Source organism: Fringilla coelebs (assembly GCF_963513975.1).
Source record: "Fringilla coelebs genome assembly, chromosome: 6".
Classification (NCBI taxonomy): Eukaryota; Metazoa; Chordata; class Aves; order Passeriformes; family Fringillidae; genus Fringilla; species Fringilla coelebs.
The window spans coordinates 47237126-47255114 of NC_140034.1; the positions used below are offsets into that span (position 1 = coordinate 47237126).

Consider the following 17989-nt stretch of genomic DNA (forward strand, 5'->3'; position numbering starts at 1 on the left):
TTCTTTCATGCTTTCAGGAGCTGGACACTACCAAAGGAGAGGAGAAACAGCAACCTGAAGACTAGCAGTGGTCTTATTAACTCAAACTTAATAAGACCACTGCTCTTATTAACCCATGCATAACCCATGCATTAACTATACAGACAAAATTGTATAGCTTGCCTGTTTGCTTTCTCCTTTTTTTTTTGTTTGTTTTGTTTTGTTTTTTTTAAAGTCTGTGTTACTGAAGTCACCAGTAAGATTTTCATGGCTAGATACTAAAGTATGGCCTAGCCTGCCTTAGTCTTCCATAGCTTGCTCCAGCTACTTAATCTAATAGTAATATCTGAAGAACACAAATGAAAAATTGTTACAGCTCTTAAGGGAGCCTTGAGAGTTACAGCTCATGATCTGGATCCACCCAGATTGGGAAATCATAGCTGCAGCTTTGGAAAAGGGCTCTAAAATGACAATAACTGAATTAACTCAGTAGTTTTATCAGTTTACAGAAAAATCCAAAGAGGAGGAACAGCTTGAGGAAAAGCAGCTAGCCCTGGTGTCAAACTGCTGATTTCAGTAATGGCCTTTTAAGCAATTTAGGAGGAATTTAGGAGGAAGGGTCAAATAAGAAAAGAAACAGAAAGGAGAGATTGAAGCAGGCAGGAGACTAAGTGCCATCAGTAGCTAAGGAGTTAAAATTTGAGAGTACTGGGGTTAAAGCACATATATGCGGAGGTCTGAAATGGGATAAAGAGTAATGGATTGTAAACTACTATGACTGAGCCACAGTAGAAGTAACACTGGAGAACAATGTTAGTCATGTTAATAGCCAAAACTTCATTGCCAAGTCTTGCAGTTCTTTAAAGAGGAAATTATAAAAATCATATATCGTGGATAAGGACGGCGAAAGTCCACACAGAAATGTTATAAATGATCATGCAAACAGCTCTGTGTAATTCTCCCCTTCACTGTCCCCCACAGCTGTTTAGCAGCCTCCACACATCCCAAGCCCAGCTCTGATACTGCACAGCTGCATAACCTTGGGCCAAACTTCTGAGCAAACCGCTAAGTTATGAGACAGCCTGCAAGAAGATAAGAAGGGCAAAAGCAGGGGGAGGAAAACCAAGAGCTTTGGGTCAGATCAAGCCATTAATATCTACACTGAAAACTGCATGAAACTGGGTTTGAGCATCCAAACCAGATGTTTACCTTCCTTGGAAATGGCCAGCAATAGCATTAGTCACACACCTGAGCTACATTAGGTGATAGTAATATTAGGATAACTAAGAACAAGACTTATAGAGTTGCTTTGGGGATAGAAAAAAAAAGGCAGATTAAATTTTTCTCTCAAATTGCAATTAAAAAAAAATTATTGCTTCTCTTTTTTTTCTTTTTAAATACAGTAGATTTTCTCCTCTTCCTTGCACCCAGGAGCTTAGCACAAAGCTCTTGACTTCAACGTTTTAGCCTGGCCATGCTTTTTAATATCTGCTAAGCCTCTTCCAGCAGTCAATAGAAAAGCTACCCAAAAAGCCAGCAGGCCTCGGGTGTGTCCCGCTGCCCTCCTCCGAGCTGGCCCTACATCCAAAAGTGGGAAGCTGTTGGGGTCGCGTGGTGACAGGCAGCAGTGCCAATGTTTGGAGCAGACAGGTAGGAATGATCAGCTGGGAACCGGGAGAGGGCAGGGCGGGCGCGCTGGGGGCCGGGAGGGGACGGAAAGGGCTCAGTTCTTGTATTAACTGATAACATTGAGCGCGTTAATCAGCGAGTGAAGCTCATCCCTCACGCTCTCCAGGGAGTGGCAGATCATCTGGGGGCTGTCCAGGAGCTCGATGCTGTGGGTGTAGGGCTCGTACTTCACCGAGAAGGGCCGCTTGATGTGTGCCGCGTAGTTCCTGCAAGGGAAAGTGCAGGAAGATGGGTACAGGGCAGGGCTCCTGAGTCTCCCTCCTACTCATCACCATTTACCCAGGAAGATCAGCAGAGGTTAATGCCTCCTTTAGGCAGAATTTCCACCTTTCCAGCTCCCCTACAGCACTACTAGAGATCCCTTCTGTTTGTCAAGGAACACCATGAGTTTGACTGTGGCTCTCTGTGGGCTGTACCAAACAGGAGGGTGCATCAAACTGGTCACCTCCATGGCCACTGCCAGGCATCCTCTGCTGCAATTCCTTTTTCAAAAAAGGCCAAGGAGATTTAGAAGCTAATTGCAGAGAAAGCCTGTGGCATTATCGTAGTATATTACTAAATCCTTTCTGACATGCATTTATTGACTAATCTCTGCTTGGGGAGGGGGGAACTAGCCGTCTGGCATATTAAGGATAGACTTGACAGGCAGTGGCTGAGACCTGAGCTAGAGGATGAGAATAGTGTCACCAGAGCCTCGTGCTTCAGCAAAGCTGCACTGCTGCCCCCAAAGCCAAATTCAGCCTGAATCTCAGCGATGAGCTTGACTTTACCTGATACCTCTCAAGAACAAGACCTTGTTGCTGTTTTTCTAATGGAGAAATATGTGGTCAAGTGAAAGCCAATCAAGGGTAGGGTGTGCCCTAAGTTGCCCAACGTTCACTTCCAGCACTAAGATTTGTATACTTGACAAGGCAGGATTTTTTCATTTGGGGGTTGTGTGACTGTGGAGCTGAAAATCTACAGTTAGGTGTTTATGGCTGCAGTCCCACTCTGGGAAGGCTTGGGAACACGAGGGGACAAGCAGCGCTAACAGCAGGCGTGCCCCTGCGCTCTGCTGAGGCTTCACCCTTTCGCTCCTGGATTGCTTAGCTTAGGCTACCCTCTTGTGGCTACCGCGGGTCTGCTCGGGCAGCGCTCGGGGAAGCGCAGCCCTTCCCCAGACGGAGACAGATGTTCCTCCAGCTGGTACTTCGCGGCTAGGCCGGAACTGGAGGGATCTGGAGGAAAACACAGCGCAGAGGGCCAAGGGGAAACACAGTGCAAGGCGCAGGCTGGCGCTGGCAGGGAGCTGCCGTGCCATTGCAGGAAAACAACGGAAAAAAGCATAAACAAAGGAGGTTCCTGCATACTCACGTTGCCCTCCTCCTAAAAGATGTGGTTCCTCTCAGTTCTGCCTGGCAAAGTCCTGCTCACTCTCTTGTTAATGTCAGCTGCCACAGCGATGGCTCGTAGCACAGCCTCTAATGGCTAGAAATCTGCCCTCCAAAAGGGGTGTGCTCACTTGACACCTCTTGAAGCAACTAGATACAGCATGGCTGCTTAGAAGGGCACTGGGGGAGTGTGTCTTTACTGAGAAAAAAGGCTTTTCCCCAGGAGTAACACTGATAGTCAGGCCCGTGGTGCAAAAGGGACAATGCTTGAATGTTTTCACCTCACAAAGTAGCATCTGTGTGGTCTCTGAACTCCTTAAAGAGGATAATTTACAGTGCTTGTCACAGTCAAGACCTCTAGCCTAATCTTGGCTGTGTATGTGGTGTATTTTCCCTTTTTAAAAGCAAGGAAATGACTCATTAGGCAGCAGTTGGGGTTTTTTTAAAACAGCCTGGTGTGTGTGTGTGAGCATGGGCTCCCCCATGCTTGCTTTTGAGCAGCTGGACTCCAGGTTGTATGAACAGTGCAAGTGAGGGTAATAAAATCAGAAGTTGAAATACAGCAGTCCTCACCACGTGATTTATTTTAAATACCCCTCTCACAGGAACTGTAAAGTCATGTACATCATGTTTGCCTCATCCTGTCTCTTTCCTAAGTGAGGATAAAAGTGGCATAGGCAAAGTTTTCCTCTGCCAATCAAAGCAGTCCAAGGACTGAGCTTTCCTCCTGTGGGCAGTTCTGGGTATGACCAAGAAAATGCTCTTCTGAACAGATGTCTGTGGGTAGAGCTGACCCTTACCATCCTGTTTGCAATCCCATGGGATTGGGAAACCCAATTACCATGGTGGGATGGTATCTGGGGCCCAGTAACATGCTAGTGTTAACAAGCCTAGGTGGCAGAAGTTGATTTTTTTCCCCTGGACAGATCTATTCATGTCAAGCGTGTTCCCTGTAGGATCTGGAGAACTGCTTTACTTTGGAAGACCTGATCAAAGTTTTCAGAGCACTTCTGAGAACTCAGACTGAAAGCAGCCATAATGTCAAGCCCTATTTCAATAGATAACAAGAATCTTAATTTCCTATTTTTTGGGTCTCTCATTGCCCAGTCCTACCTCAATTTATTTTTGGCATCACTGAAGCTCTCAGACACAAAATAAACAGGCTGGTAGGTCTGGTCCTGGTAGGGCTGAACAGCTGCAGCATCAGGGTCGAAGTCCCTCACCTCTGGCTCATCTGACAAGGAGTGCTGTGAACACGGCAGAAAAAATCCAGCATGAAACTAAGGGCAGTGGGGAGCACATATGGGGTGGGCAAAGGCGGAGAACAGACTGAGGAAAGTCGTTGTGCAGAAGCAGGGAGTGTTGTTCTCTACAGGGTCTAGAGCAGAGGCAGGTTATGGTGGGACTTACTATGAGCTCTCCATAGGAAGAGAGGAGCCCGGCTCCATAGGCTTTGACTATTCCATTCTGTCTGCAGAGCCCAAACTCCACTGTAAACCAGTAAAGCTGTGAAAAGAAAAAAGAAAAATTCCTGAGGGACACAGCTCCTCATCCTCATCTCCCTGTCACTTCTGAGCCCTTACATCATGGCCAGGGTCTGGGGTGGTTTAAAGGAACAGGCACCTGCCTCTTTGTCCCCTGTCCAGACTTTGCTTTCAGAGAAAAGTGCTAAACTAAGTTGCTGCTACACCAGGACAGAATCTGTGTCCCTGGGCTTGTTCCATCTGCTGTGACATGCTGCTGTTTGGTGTCCTTGTGGCAGGACAGGTGACCTTGCTGAGGGAGAGCCAAAGGAAGCAGATGTCATTTAATCCCATCCCAATGAGTCCCAGCAGTGCTGCTGTTGGAAATACGATGCTTGGTGATACTACTGGTGCCCGAGAAAATTGGGTTAATGTGCAAGCGAACTCCGCTGTTTAACTGATCTCTGCTCTGCACAGTCATCATGAAAAGAGCATAGGGCAGCTTGGGTGGGAGCTCTGAGCCTGCAAATCTTGGAATACCAGGCTGGACCAGTCTCCTTGTTACCACAGAAGCACTGCTGGAGGTGTTGTGCCTCCCACATCCTGCAAAGGGGAAAACTTACTGTTGATAGTTTCTCAATTTCTTCATCAGTTGCTCCCAGAGACGCCAGCCCAATGTCCTAGGAAGAGCAGGGAAGGGACAAACATCAGGACTGAGGGCCTTAGACATTGATTTCTCTGTTTTATTGGCTCAAGATCAAGACCATACATACTGCTGCCCTGCAGTGCCGGGCATCTGCTGGGACTTCACCGTGATCAGACTAAAACCACTTTGTGGCAGAGTCAGCATTTAGGGTCTTGGTCCATCATAGAACTCAAGGTTAATAAGAGCAAGAAAGGTTTAGGTGGCAACACCAGGGTCTGGATTCCCACCTCTCAAGGGGGAGAAAGCAGATACCACCTTACCTGAGAGAACTGGGCAAATGTCTTGTCAGCCAGCATCGGGACATGCCCCAGCAGCTCGTGACAGCAATCCCTGCCGAGGGGAGGGGGGAAAGGAGGCAAACACAGTCAGCAGCGGACAGAGCGCGTCTGCCGGGGGAAAAGGGTGACTGCCGGCCAGCCGGGACTCTGCGGGCAGGGAGGCCAGGGGCCATACTCACGGCTCGGGGGAGTGCATGGGCGACGAGGCGTGGCGGATGTACTGCGTGCACTGGAAGACGCGGAAGGCCAGGCTGGCCAGGAAGTCCCGTGCTGACAGCAGGCCGGCCACCGGCCGCAGCTGGAAGCCGGTCCTCTCTGGAAGAGCAGACACCCACCGTGCAGGGCACACGGCCCACGGGCTGTGCCGCCGCCCCCAGCGCTGGGAGCGAAAGGGCTGCACCGGCCCAATCCATCGGCTCCTCCTGGGAACATCCCCTGCTCTCCAGGCGCTCAGCGGGATCACTTGGCCACGGGTTTGCCCTTCAGCCCCAGCCCGCTGTGTATCGCTGCAGGACCCACCACTCGGGCTCTGCCCCTGTCCTCTGTGAGCAATGCCCAAGGCACCAGCTCTCCCCCTAAACCTCCGCTCACTCCCTACTCCTTGGGGCTCAGGCTTCCCGTCTGCAGCTGCCCCCGCCGGCAGAGCCTGAACCTGGGTGCCCCGGGCCGTACCCACCTTTCAGGAAGCGGGACACCTCCTCCAGCTGAGGGATGTTGTTCTCACTGTAGCCGCAGAATTTCTCCAGCAGACTGAAAGCGTCGAGGTACTCCTTGCAGGCATGGGTGGGGTACAAGCTCTTCAGGGTGCTGTACACCTCCTTCCTTCAGGAGGAGAGGTGGCAGACATTCAGTGGGTAATGTGTCCAGTCCCCTCCTGCGCTCTGGCTATGCACTATCAGGGACTCATTCTTTAGGCTCCGTGTCCTTTCGCCTTTCTCCACCTAAGTCTATGACTCTGCACATTTATAGAGGTATTTAAACACGCAGACACACATTCAAATGAACCTGCAAAGGCAGCACAGGTCTGTGTCTGCACAGACCTATTTCTGACTTGGAGGTCAGAAGACTGTATGAAAGGTATTAGCTGGAATTAAAATATTCCCAGAAGGTTAACTCCTGAAGTTGCACTGTGAAGACAGTCAATAGAACCAGATGACCTTGTTGAGAAGCCTGTGTACTCAGCTTATTTGAGCTGGCCTTGTTTTCAGAAACACTCCTGCAGCAACAGTCCTGGAAAAATCATGTTCATAAGGGAGTGCTTTCCTAAGTGAGGCCTGTGAGGTACCACACAGATATTCACCATGGGCCTCACATTTCTTCCTGCAGCTGTGATAACTGCTCTTTCTTTGAAGGTTGCTACTGAGTCAGGACCCTTAGAGAAGTGGGGTTCCAAATTATCTACCTTGCTCTGTGGGGAGGCTCCTTTGGAGGAAACCCCTGGAGGCTGCAGCATCAAAGTGTTTTTTATAACAAGCCATTAAGTGGGATGATTGCACTCCTGACACATTTTTCAAGAGGTCATGCCATAAATGTTTGGGTTCTGACTCCCAGCTTCCAGTGGTGAAGCAGTACTAGTGAAATCAGCACTAATCATGGAATCAGCACTCACCAGGTGGCTGTCTCCTCCGCCGTGTACTCCACGTGAGGGATTGGGTCCCCGCTGCAAGGCAAAGGCACCATTACTGAGCAGAGCCCCAGCCAGGCTCCCCTTCCCCAGGAGAAAGAAGCACTCTGGAGAAGCTCTGCATGATGTTCATAAATCTTCTTTAACAACCAAACAAGGTGGGGACAGAAAAGACAAAGCCTTACTACTGGGTCATTTGTACAGGTGCAACAAAACACAGGGGCAAAGAAAAGCATGAGTCTGGTCAGAGATTATGAAAGAAGAAAGGATGAGCAAGAGTTTAGCAGGTGTAATATTTACCAGGGGTAAAAAGAATGGTTTTATCTGAAAAAAATTTAAAAACTTAGTGCGTGAAAATAAATTAATTTCTTATGTCTGAACTTCATGGAGCTGAGGGCTCCAAGAATGCACTGGTGGCTGGGAAATAAAAGCAGCTAATAAGGAAACCTAAATGCATTTCACCTGCAGAAAAATATATTGTCAATAAGGTTAAGGATGGCAGGAAAAGAAAATTTCAACATTGATGTAAATGGGCATTGATGAAATGACAATTTTGCTTTTCCTCATCATAGTTAGCAATTGTATTTCCTAACTCTTTCTTTTCTGTGTTTGGACGAATGAGATATTCATATATTGTAAGGCACAGTTCCTGAAGGGATGCCTGAAGGGATGCTACACAGTGGCTCATAAATGCTAACCTGCAGGTGAGATGTTAGAGAAAACCTCTTAAATTGGTGCCTCATCTTAGGACAGTATTTAACCCTGTGTCACTTGGGTCTCTTCCTCTGGCACCGTGACTTTCTGTGTGTTTAGTAATTGAACAGGATAAAACCATCAGTGTCCATACTCTGGGCTTCAGATTGGCCAAGAACATGAGAACCCAGCAGAAGCCCTTGCTGGGATCACACCAGTTGCAGGGGTGGCTCAAACAGGTGACCCATATAATTTCTGTAGTCTGCTTTCAGCACTTCAAGTCCTGCTCAGAGAGAGAATGCTACTGTGAAAGGCAGCATCACTGAATAGGATCTGGGGAAGATTTTACAAACCTAACTGAATATCAGACTCTGTTTGATGTTGTAGTGAGCATGCTGAGTGCTATCATTGCATGTGTCAGAGTAGAAGTATTAAGTAAGAGTACAAGGCATAGTCTTAAATCTATATAAGACAATGATGAGAACATTACTAGAATCTATTTAATTTAGCAGAGTTAGGAGGTGAATCATTTAGCCTATAAATACCCTCATAGCAAAAAAGAAAAAAATCTGATAGCAGTATTTTATCTAGTAGATGAAAGACATGTGTGATCCATTGGGTAAAAGCTAAAGCCATCGAAGTCCAGCTTAGAAGTAAAACCCACATTTTTTCACGACCAGGATAATGAACCTTTGGAATAAATTTTCCATGGCATGGAATCTTTTTCAGTACTTGGAACACTGAAGCCAAAACTAGATGCCATTCTAAAGAGATACCACATTTCCAAATGAAGTTTGAGGTCTGATGGGTAGATATCTGGCTTTTGCTATGCAGGAGGTTTATTCTTACTATACACTTACCAGTGTATGAATTAATGACAACAGATCTTTTTAATTAAAGAGAAACTGGAATGCAAAGAGAGGAGTGACACAAAAGGAGCTGAAAAAGCTGAACGGGGAGACAAAACACAAAGGAAGAGGAGTGTCATACAGGTAGCACAATGACTTCCCAATGGGTTCACTGACATGTCATTGACCCAACATGAATGTTAGGAAGGAGACTTACTGCTTATAGTGAAAAGCAATCTCTGCTATTGATTTCCTTCTCTGGCGATATACTTGGTCAGAGTAGCCCTGCGGTGACAAACAGGAACAGAGACAGGACTTTTAATCAGTCACTAAAGCTTCTCACCCAGGAAAATTCACCACTGGCTGGAGAGGCATCTCTCAAGCTGGCAGTCACACTCCAGTCCCCTGATCAGCTGCACTGAAGGGTGTTCTCAGCTCCCTGCTTCTGTGGGACAGCTCAGGAGTCCAGTGTGACAGCGCGCACACAGACTGACTCACCGGGTGATCCAGATCCAAGTCAGGGTCAAACTTGGTGACCAAATGGTGACACTTGTCCAGTTCGCAGATTTTTCTGGGAAACCAGTGAACTATGGGGAGAGAGAAAGTGACAGTCTGTCTGTGGAAGGGAAGATCCCCTAAAGAGAGAAGGAGCTCTGAGGCTGAATAAGATACGCCTGGTCTGGTGTACCAAATGCAGACATACAACATGGCACAGCTACTTCCAGGCAGTAGTCTCACAGTCTCAGTGCTCCTTTCCTAGAGTCATGTCTAATGCCATGATCTGCATTTCATTGCTTCCTTGCCCATCTCTCAGCAGAATATTTTGTGGCAAAACTGAAGAAGAAGATGAAAATGAGATTTTACTGACTGATTCACATTAAAAAACACCCAGAGATCCTGCTGGTCATAGTTCTCCAGGGATATTCTTCTCCAATATTATTCTACAATAATCATTCTATATTCAGATAGGACAGGATGGCACAGGAAGTGTCTTGTAGATTAGTGCTGGAATCTGTACAGAGGTCCTAACAGATAGGTAGGAAAGAACTTTGTGTTTATAATATAAAGGGCTGGAGTAGGGATGGAGAACTCATGAGGAGAGGTGTGAGCAAAGCATGAAATTCAGCCTCCTGTTTAATTTTTTTCTTATCTTTTACCAGAAGAATGGGCTATGAACAATGGAGTTTCTTGAGAAAAGGACAAGGAGGGAAATTACTTTTAGGATTCAGGTATCCCAGAGACAATCTCTTCTGGTTTGCTCAAATTCAGCACACAGCAGCCCTTTCCCTTTACTGGGAATAACAAAGCCTCCACCCTGTTTCTACGGGGAGAGCTCAGCCTCTCCACACAAGTGGAAATGTTTGTAAAGTTCCTTACATTTGTCTTCCTTAGTGGTCCTCACATCTTCTGCTACCCTCTTGATGGAGCTAATGAAAGTATTGAGGTCAGAGCTGTGGACTTCACAGCGCACAAAGTATTCCAGCTCAGCGATCCCTTCGCGAGGCTTTCGGCTAAGCCTGGTCTCCAGGTGGTGAATTTTAGCTTCAAATGTCTTTGGAGACATGGAAAGGAAGAAAAAAAAAAACAACCAAACATTAAGCAACATTTAAAACACCTTGTGCTACTACGCAAAGATGTCCATATGGATGCAGAATTATAGAACAGTTTGGGTCGGAAGGGACCTTAAACATCATTCTCATTCCAACCTCCCTGCTTTAGACAGGGACAACTTTCACAGACCAGGTTGCTCAGAGTTCCGTCCAACCAGACTTTTAACACTCCCAGGAATCCACAACTCTGGGCAACCTATTTCAGTGTCTCATCACCCTCACAGTAAACAATATTTTCCTACTACCTGACCTAAACCTACTCTCTTTCACTTTGAATCCATCCCCCCTGTCTTGACACTACGTGCTCCTGTAAAAAGTCCCTCTCCATCTTTCCCCTAACCCCCTTCAGTTATTGGAAGGCTGCAATTAGGTCACCAAGAAGCCTTCTCTTTTCCAGGATGAACAATCCCAGTCTGGGACAGATTCCTTCTTGTTGTTTTCTTCATGGCCCCACCTTCCTCCCTTATAAACACACTTACCCATTAATTCCACATTTTCTCCTTCTGCACAAACACCGAGGCCGTTCAATAGCTAACAACAGAAGACTTCCACCATGGTAAAGAAGACCAAGAGAAGCAGCTGCTGTGGCAGAGCGCCACGTTACATTTTCCCACCCCAGCCTCTCCCGAGAGGTGTGTTGGTGGGGGCAGTGGTGAGTGGGGCGCGGCTCCGACGGGGTCCCGCAGTCCGGCAGGGTCCCACAGGTCCGGCAGGGTCCCGCACGTCCGGCAGGGTCCCACAGGCCCGGCAGGGTCCCGCACGTCCGGCAGGGTCCCACAGGTCCGGCAGGGTCCCGCCGGTCCGGCAGGGTCCCGCGGGGCGGGCGCGGTCCGGGCGGGCCGGCGGCGCGGCGCTGGCCGTGGTGCTGAACGCCCGGGCTGCCGCGGCTCGCCCCCGCCAGCGCTGGTCTGGGTTCACTGCCAGCGCTGATGCCATTTGGGCTCGCTGTAGGATCTGGCCTCCTCCATGGAAAAAGGAGGCAAAATGATGTCTGTAGTCTCGCAAAGGGCATTGGTAGATTTGTGGGTATTTTCTTTAGCTCAGTGAAAACTGGCAGTACAAGCCCAAGGCACTAGGCAATGACCCAACCTTCCCAAAGTTCCTGCAGGACCTTTGATAGAGGAAGGGACGTGATTTCTTTTGTTAATCAGAGGCAAAAAGATGAGAAGGAACAGATGCGATGCTACAGGTAAATTAAATTTAGAATGGTGTTTTTTAATGTACCTACCAACTTCACTATTACATTGTCCCCTCAACAATCGATACCTTTGCATTAATCTGACAGCTGTGATTGCATTACCTATGCTTCAGCTGCATGTAACACATACAGAAGAGTGAAACCAGCTACCCTGCAGCCTGGTTCATGATGAGGTAAATGTCATTATGCCCGTCTGCTTTCATATCTTGTACCTGCATTGCCAGAGGGATCTGGGAAATGAATCTTCCTCTGCTGGGACTTGACATGCTTGTCTTTTTATTATATTTAAAGCTCTCCCTGTGACAAGCTCAAAGAGCTTTTTTGCTCCAGGAAGAAACAAACAATATTTGAACATAAGCTGCCACAGCTTCTCGCTTGATGTTTTTAAAATTGTTTAAATTACAGAGTTTAAATGCAGTATAACATAAACTCTTCGAAGTACAGAGCTTACACATCTGTTTCATACTCACTTAGCAGCCTGTTGAATGTTACACTGATGGATTTGTCATGCTTTATCTGGCATCTGTGTGTTCTGGGAAGCAGACCCCAGTCACCACAGCGCATGGGTTTTGTCTGAAAATTTGTCATAAAGGTTCTTTCAGTCTTGAGACAAGAACTATATATTGTCCAAAAACAGCTTTTCTTTCAACAGTCCTCATAGAGGAATTGTAATTGCTGACGATCTTAATGGTTTTCATAAGATTATCAGAGGTAATACTGAATGGGCAATGAATAACTAGAATGCCCTACAATTTCAGGGAAGTACCTATCTGCCAAACACACTTTTTGTATGTTTACAGTTTTTAAGTAGCAGGTTTTCTGTATAGTGTACAAAGCCCCAAACAACCTGCTGTGACTGGACATGCTCTGAGCAGGAGGTTGGACCAGAGACTTCCAGAGGCCCCTTACAAGCCACATGACTGATTAATAGGAACAAATTGTCCTGTCCTCTCACTGCTGAAGTCAATGAAATTAAACTACCATAGATAAAACACATCTCAGAACCTCGGTTTGCAGAACACTTTTGAATCATTCTGGATGAAAACACACTACATGAATGCAAGCTGTCATGCTTGGATTACTGTTTAAATAGGCAGCACATATCGCAGGTTTTCCATTCATGGCACTGAGATTCTATATAATGCAACATCACATTGCTGGCTAGGGAAAAAAGCTTGGTTACCAGTTTTCCTTGGTATTAAAGGCATAGACAGGATGCATGTCTTGAGGGGAACCAACAGAACCTTTAACATATGAATCAGAATAATCCTTGAAGTAGAAAGGTAATTTTGAAATCAATATGCCAGTTTTACACCCAGGTCAAAGGTGTTTCTGTCACTATTTGACTGAGGACCAGTGTGGTATTGACCCACTAGTGAGATGGGTTTGGTCTACAGACAGGCAGGGCACAGCTTGCTTTGAATGTGGGATCAGAGCCCTGTGCCTGAAGTTGAAGTGCTGAGCAGTGGGGAGGGCTGTCAGAGTACACTGCAAACCTAAGGGTGTGGGCTCAAGTGTGGAACTGAAAATAATTAAGCCAAATTAAGGCCAGAGCTTAACAGCACTGCAAGAGAGAGGTACACCTCCTTCTTAGTGATGGCAAGTGAGGACTGGGCCATGAGCAAAGCATGACTTCAGAGACACCAGACAATAAACTGGTAATTTTAAGTAGGCTGACCTGGTCTGAGGCTTCTTTATTACACTTAAGTGACACTTCTTACAGCCCAGTCATGAAACCTGGAGTGTGTTCCTTGAGTACCAAGGTACTCACCTCAAATACCTTAAGGACACGGGACAGTGGTGAAGTCTTGGCTCCCTTGAGCATGAAGAAGAGGTTCAGCATGGCTCTCCCATCCTTCTCCTCAAACACAATGGTCTCTGTGGACTCTGCAGCATCAGTGGCTGCAGCCGCAGCCTCTCTCTCCTTCCTGGCATCCTCAATGAGGCTTTGACGTCTTCCAACGAACCGTGGAGACTGAAGGCAGAACAGGAGTAAGTAACACTGCTCACAGAGTGGAGGAGATCACAGGCATTCCCAGCAGCTGGATGAGATATGACTGGTATGTGTCAGCAGAGGAAGCAGGGAAAGCCTGGACTGACTTGCCTGGCTTTGTAGAGGAAGATCTACTCACGAGGACTGAGGTTTTAAAATTGAACTTTCAGAAATGTGAATCTTTGAGGAAAAAAAAACCTGTGTAAAAGATCTTTTTAGCATAATTGGAGAGTGGACTTCTCCCCTCACCTCCCCTAGCAGCGGATTTCAATACCCTCTGAAAAAAACCCAAAACTCAGAAACAACCTTATGTGGTTTTCAGGTGTCTGATGAACTCAAGTGGAGAGACATCAGACAAACCTGAGGTCATCTGTGAAAAGATACTTTGTGAGGGACAGGTGAAGCCCACAGCTGTGGCCTGGTCAGAAAACAGGAACTGTTTGCAGGTGTATTAGCAGGGCAGCTTAGCAAAACTGCTCCCAGGATGCAATATGACATTTACTTTTGACATTAAGTGGATGCTTATCCATTGAAGTGTAATTGAAACCACAACCATATACCCCAGAAAATAAATTCCTCCCACTTATCTGTGGATTTGTTTTATCTGAACAAACTCCTGCAGATTTCTGTTACTTGGAATTGAACCTAAAATGCAACTCTGAGCCTGAGGTCATGTCAGGACACCTGTTTATACTTATAGTGAACTACAAACTACTTCAATCACTGCTGTTTCTTTTGTTATACAAATAGCTCATATACCAACTTATTTGTTCTTGGTCTTTTTACAACCAGTTTTCTATTCAGAGGCAACGCATCTGGTTCCAGTTTTCTGTGTTCAAGACCCAAACCAGATGACAAACCTCCAGAGCTTGCTAAAAGAAACCTGGCGCAGCACTGAAGAAGGACACAGAGTGGAACTGACTGCAGTTTTCTCTGTAATTATATTGAAAATATTTAGAATGTGCTAACTAAGCAATGCTTTCCCTACCTTGTGAAAATTAAGAGTGTTTTCCTTTTAACAAGACAGCCTGACTGACTACTAAGTTTATTTTCTCTCTGATTTTCAAAGCCCACTATCAGTAACTCATGTTTCCTGTGAGAATCCTCTTGGATGCTTTAGCAGTGTAAAGCTGACACTTTAAATGCAGCCTCAAAGACTCAGCAGCATATCGAGGCACCAGCCCACACACCTCTATCTGCTCCTGTTTCAGTAAAGATACCCCCTCCAAAATTATATTTCTAGATTCCCCCCTTTATTCCTCAGGGAACAGAAAAACACCTTAAAACAAATAAGTGCATGCTGCTGCTTGTTTGAATTGGCGGTGTTTGTGCCCAAAAAGAGCAGACATCTAACAGGTGATCTCAGTTGTAACTTTAAAAATCTGGTCAGCACATGCTCAGCTTTAAGTGTGTGTTTGCCACCAGTGCAGTGTTTTAAGCTAAGCTGGTGTTTACTTTAAAGTGCCTGCAATAAGCAGGGCAAACTGTGCCCTGTGCCAGCCACAGAAAATCCACAGCCATCCCAAGCCAGGCAGTGCTTTACCCAAGGGTGCTTTGTCACACTGTGCCCTGAGGTACAGCAGGATTTTACTTCTGTAAAAGGAGGAGGGGAGAGGAGGGAGATTAGACCCCCATATTTAAGATGTAAACCAGGTTAAAATCCAGCTGGGTGTGCTTTAAAATGACTGGAAAGCTGCACCAGGAGAAGCAGACACAGCCAGTCCCACACATGTGCTGGGGCTGGGTGGCCCCTGGCAGGCAGGAGTGGGGGCTTTGGTTCCTGTTCGTAGCTGCATGATGGCATAGTTTAAGTGGGTAAATTGGAAAAAAAAATCAAAGCAGAAAAAGGCTGAATTTTGCTTGGGAGAAGAGGGCTGGGAGGAATCTGCCTGCCTGCTGCCTCCTCTGCCAGCTGGAGGCTGCCTGGCTGTGTGTTCCCCACCTCACTGTCCTCAAATCTGCCCCTCACATTTATGCTCATTGGGCTATTATCTCCTTTTGCTGGGAATTAGGAATGTGGCATATATAATAACCAACCTGACCTCTTGATAAATGCCTTCCTTTCTTCCAAAGGCACCATTATATGATATTCCTGAATTGCCTTGCAGACTCCCTCCCTGAGTGCATATCTGGCTACAGTGAGAACTGTAATTTGATTTTACAAAGCATTTATTTGCCTAACCAGGCCTGACTCATTCACCTCTTCTGAAGGTTAGTTTGCACCTCTTATGAAGGGTTTGTTCATTTTTCCTTCCTCGAATTTGCTGCAAGTCAGAGTGCCCAGCCTGCATATTGCCATTAAAAATACTGTGTTCTGAGCTATTCTGTTGCCTTTTTTTCCCCCTGGCTCATTATTTGCAGCAATCAGGAAGGATTGTAAAGACTGGAGACATTAATGTCCCACCCCTGCTTTCCTGGGTGCTTTTTGCTGCTTTTTTGGCTCCAATGGCTTTCTCCTGCCTGGCTCTGTAGCCAAACTCTACCCCAGCTCCAGTCCAAGGGTCTCTTGCAAAAACTATTAGCAGCAGAAAAACTTAATACATAACCAAAGATTTTTCCACAGAGTTTGATGTTTGGCTACACCAGCTGACATGTAAAATACCTGCTGGTGTAGAGGAGTTTTGGGAATTGCAAAGATCTGGATTTTCCCCCCAGTTTGCAGCTCCCCTGGCAAGGGAACACCTCAGAGCTGCTGGAGGTGATGTGATGGTGGGTGATGGCTGTGCAGATCACCCACGGTCACAGCGACAACACGAGGGCCAGGGACATGCCATGTCACGTACAAATGCAGAGTCATGCCTCTTGCCTGGTACAAGGCAGGGTTGTGGAGATCATCTGTGCTAGGTGAGAGCAAAGAGAAAAGCTTTTCATGCGTCCAACTCTCAGAGTGATCCTCACAGGGCAAAGTTTTAATTTTATTTGTTTTCCCTTTTCTGAAAATTTTCATTCAAAAACAATCACAGACTAAGGTTTTATGCACCCTCCAGGCTGGAGGAGCCACTCACCCCAAGCAGGTTGCCTCACCCTTGTCAGCCCACTTGTTGAACATGAACTCCCCTAGCCCCTATGTTCAGTGGCCCATTTTTTCATAAAACAGAGCAGCACCCCAGAGGGTGCAATAACCAGACACTCTTCACTTCTCCAGACACTGAGCATCTCAAATACTGATCTTACAAGTTGCTTGGAAAATATCAGGTTTTCAAGGGCCACTTCAGTGTTCATTATTTTGCAGAATGAAAAGGTCTGCATGAGAGGGAAGCCTTCCCTGATTTCCATTTATTAGAGAAAACAAGCTTACCTCCTTGTTTCCTTAATGTTTCCCTTCTTTTCCAGCAAATTCCACTCTCCAAAACACCTTTCTGCCAATGCAGTGGTTGATTTTAGTGAGGCAGAGCATTGCACAGGGTTAAGGGGAGAGTGGATGAAAAAGGCAGTAGGTACAAGGGAGAGAAATGGGGAGCTCTAAAAGTGACCTGCTGGAGTCACACTGCAGACACCTGCCAAACATATCTGCTACCTTACCCATCTCTATTCCTCAGGTCCCCTCCTGGTGCACCCATTGCCACTGGCTGCTCTGGCTCCTGCATTGTCACCTGCTGCCTATCCACATCTTTGCCCCACAGGAACGTCCAGTATTGGGAATCTTCAAGCTCATCCTGCCTGGCAAGGCTTCAAAGATAAGAGCTGAAATGTCCCTGTCCCTACGGCAAGTCTGATGGGTTGGCCAGGCTTGGCTTTCTAAAGACACTTGATGCTCCTGTCCTTTCCCTGACACATTCAGACCTGGTGTGTGCAGGAGCTTTCCCAGGGCTAAACACAGGGCTGGGAACACATCAAGGAGGACTGGGAACAGAAATGGGGGAAGGATGTTCTGGGAGATAAACTGGATACAGCAGCCATGAACAAACAAGTTAAACTGCCTGTGCCTTGTGTGCTGTCTGCAATGACAGCCCCACTTTTTTTATTATGCTAAAACAGGTGAAATCTCTGCAGTTTAATGCCTTGAAACCTGGAAATCATTAAGATCTTCAAATTTCCTTTCACATGGGGATTCCTTGCTGTCCTTACTTTAGGTCTGTGGGTTGTTCACCTTACTTTTTGTTGAGGTGGTTTCATTATTTCAAGTTTTCACCCCCTTAAATGTTTTAATTTCACATGTATCAGTATGTAGACAGAACTGTTGGAGTAATTTCCCTTTGCCAGCCTGGAGCCCAGAGGTGCCCATGTCGGGGAAGTCCCACAAACAAAGTGTTGGTCCATCTATCCTTGCCTGCCTCTGCCTATAGCTATGGAAGAGGCTGTGGTTTTTGGAGGGGGAGGGAAAGAAGTGGGGTAGGGTTGTCTTACCATGATGGCCTCGGCTTGCTTGGAGTCCAGCTCCGACACCGCCCTGCGGAAGCCTTTGGCTGCAGAGGTGGAGATGTTCGGGGTTGGCATCTCTGCTCTTCCACGAGCTCTGCTGTCTGCTTTCCAGCTCCTTGCCAGCTTTTTATAGGGCAGGGCTGACGTCAAAGACTCTTTCAAATCTTCTCTTCCCC

At 46.7% G+C, this 17989-nt stretch overlaps 1 protein-coding gene across 1 annotated transcript; it reads right to left on the reverse strand.

Annotated features, from left to right (window-relative positions):
• Positions 1–1714: 1714 nt before the first annotated feature.
• On the reverse strand, positions 1715–17888 carry TH (tyrosine hydroxylase; the record flags this gene model as incomplete). Its single annotated transcript, XM_084208328.1, has 13 exons — positions 1715–1874; positions 4152–4285; positions 4449–4544; positions 5125–5181; positions 5468–5537; positions 5665–5800; positions 6162–6307; positions 7095–7145; positions 8868–8935; positions 9149–9237; positions 10028–10202; positions 13230–13433; positions 17799–17888. 13 exons carry the CDS (start codon positions 17886–17888, stop codon positions 1715–1717), a joined length of 1476 nt encoding a protein of 491 aa, XP_084064454.1.
• Positions 17889–17989: the final 101 nt, after the last annotated feature.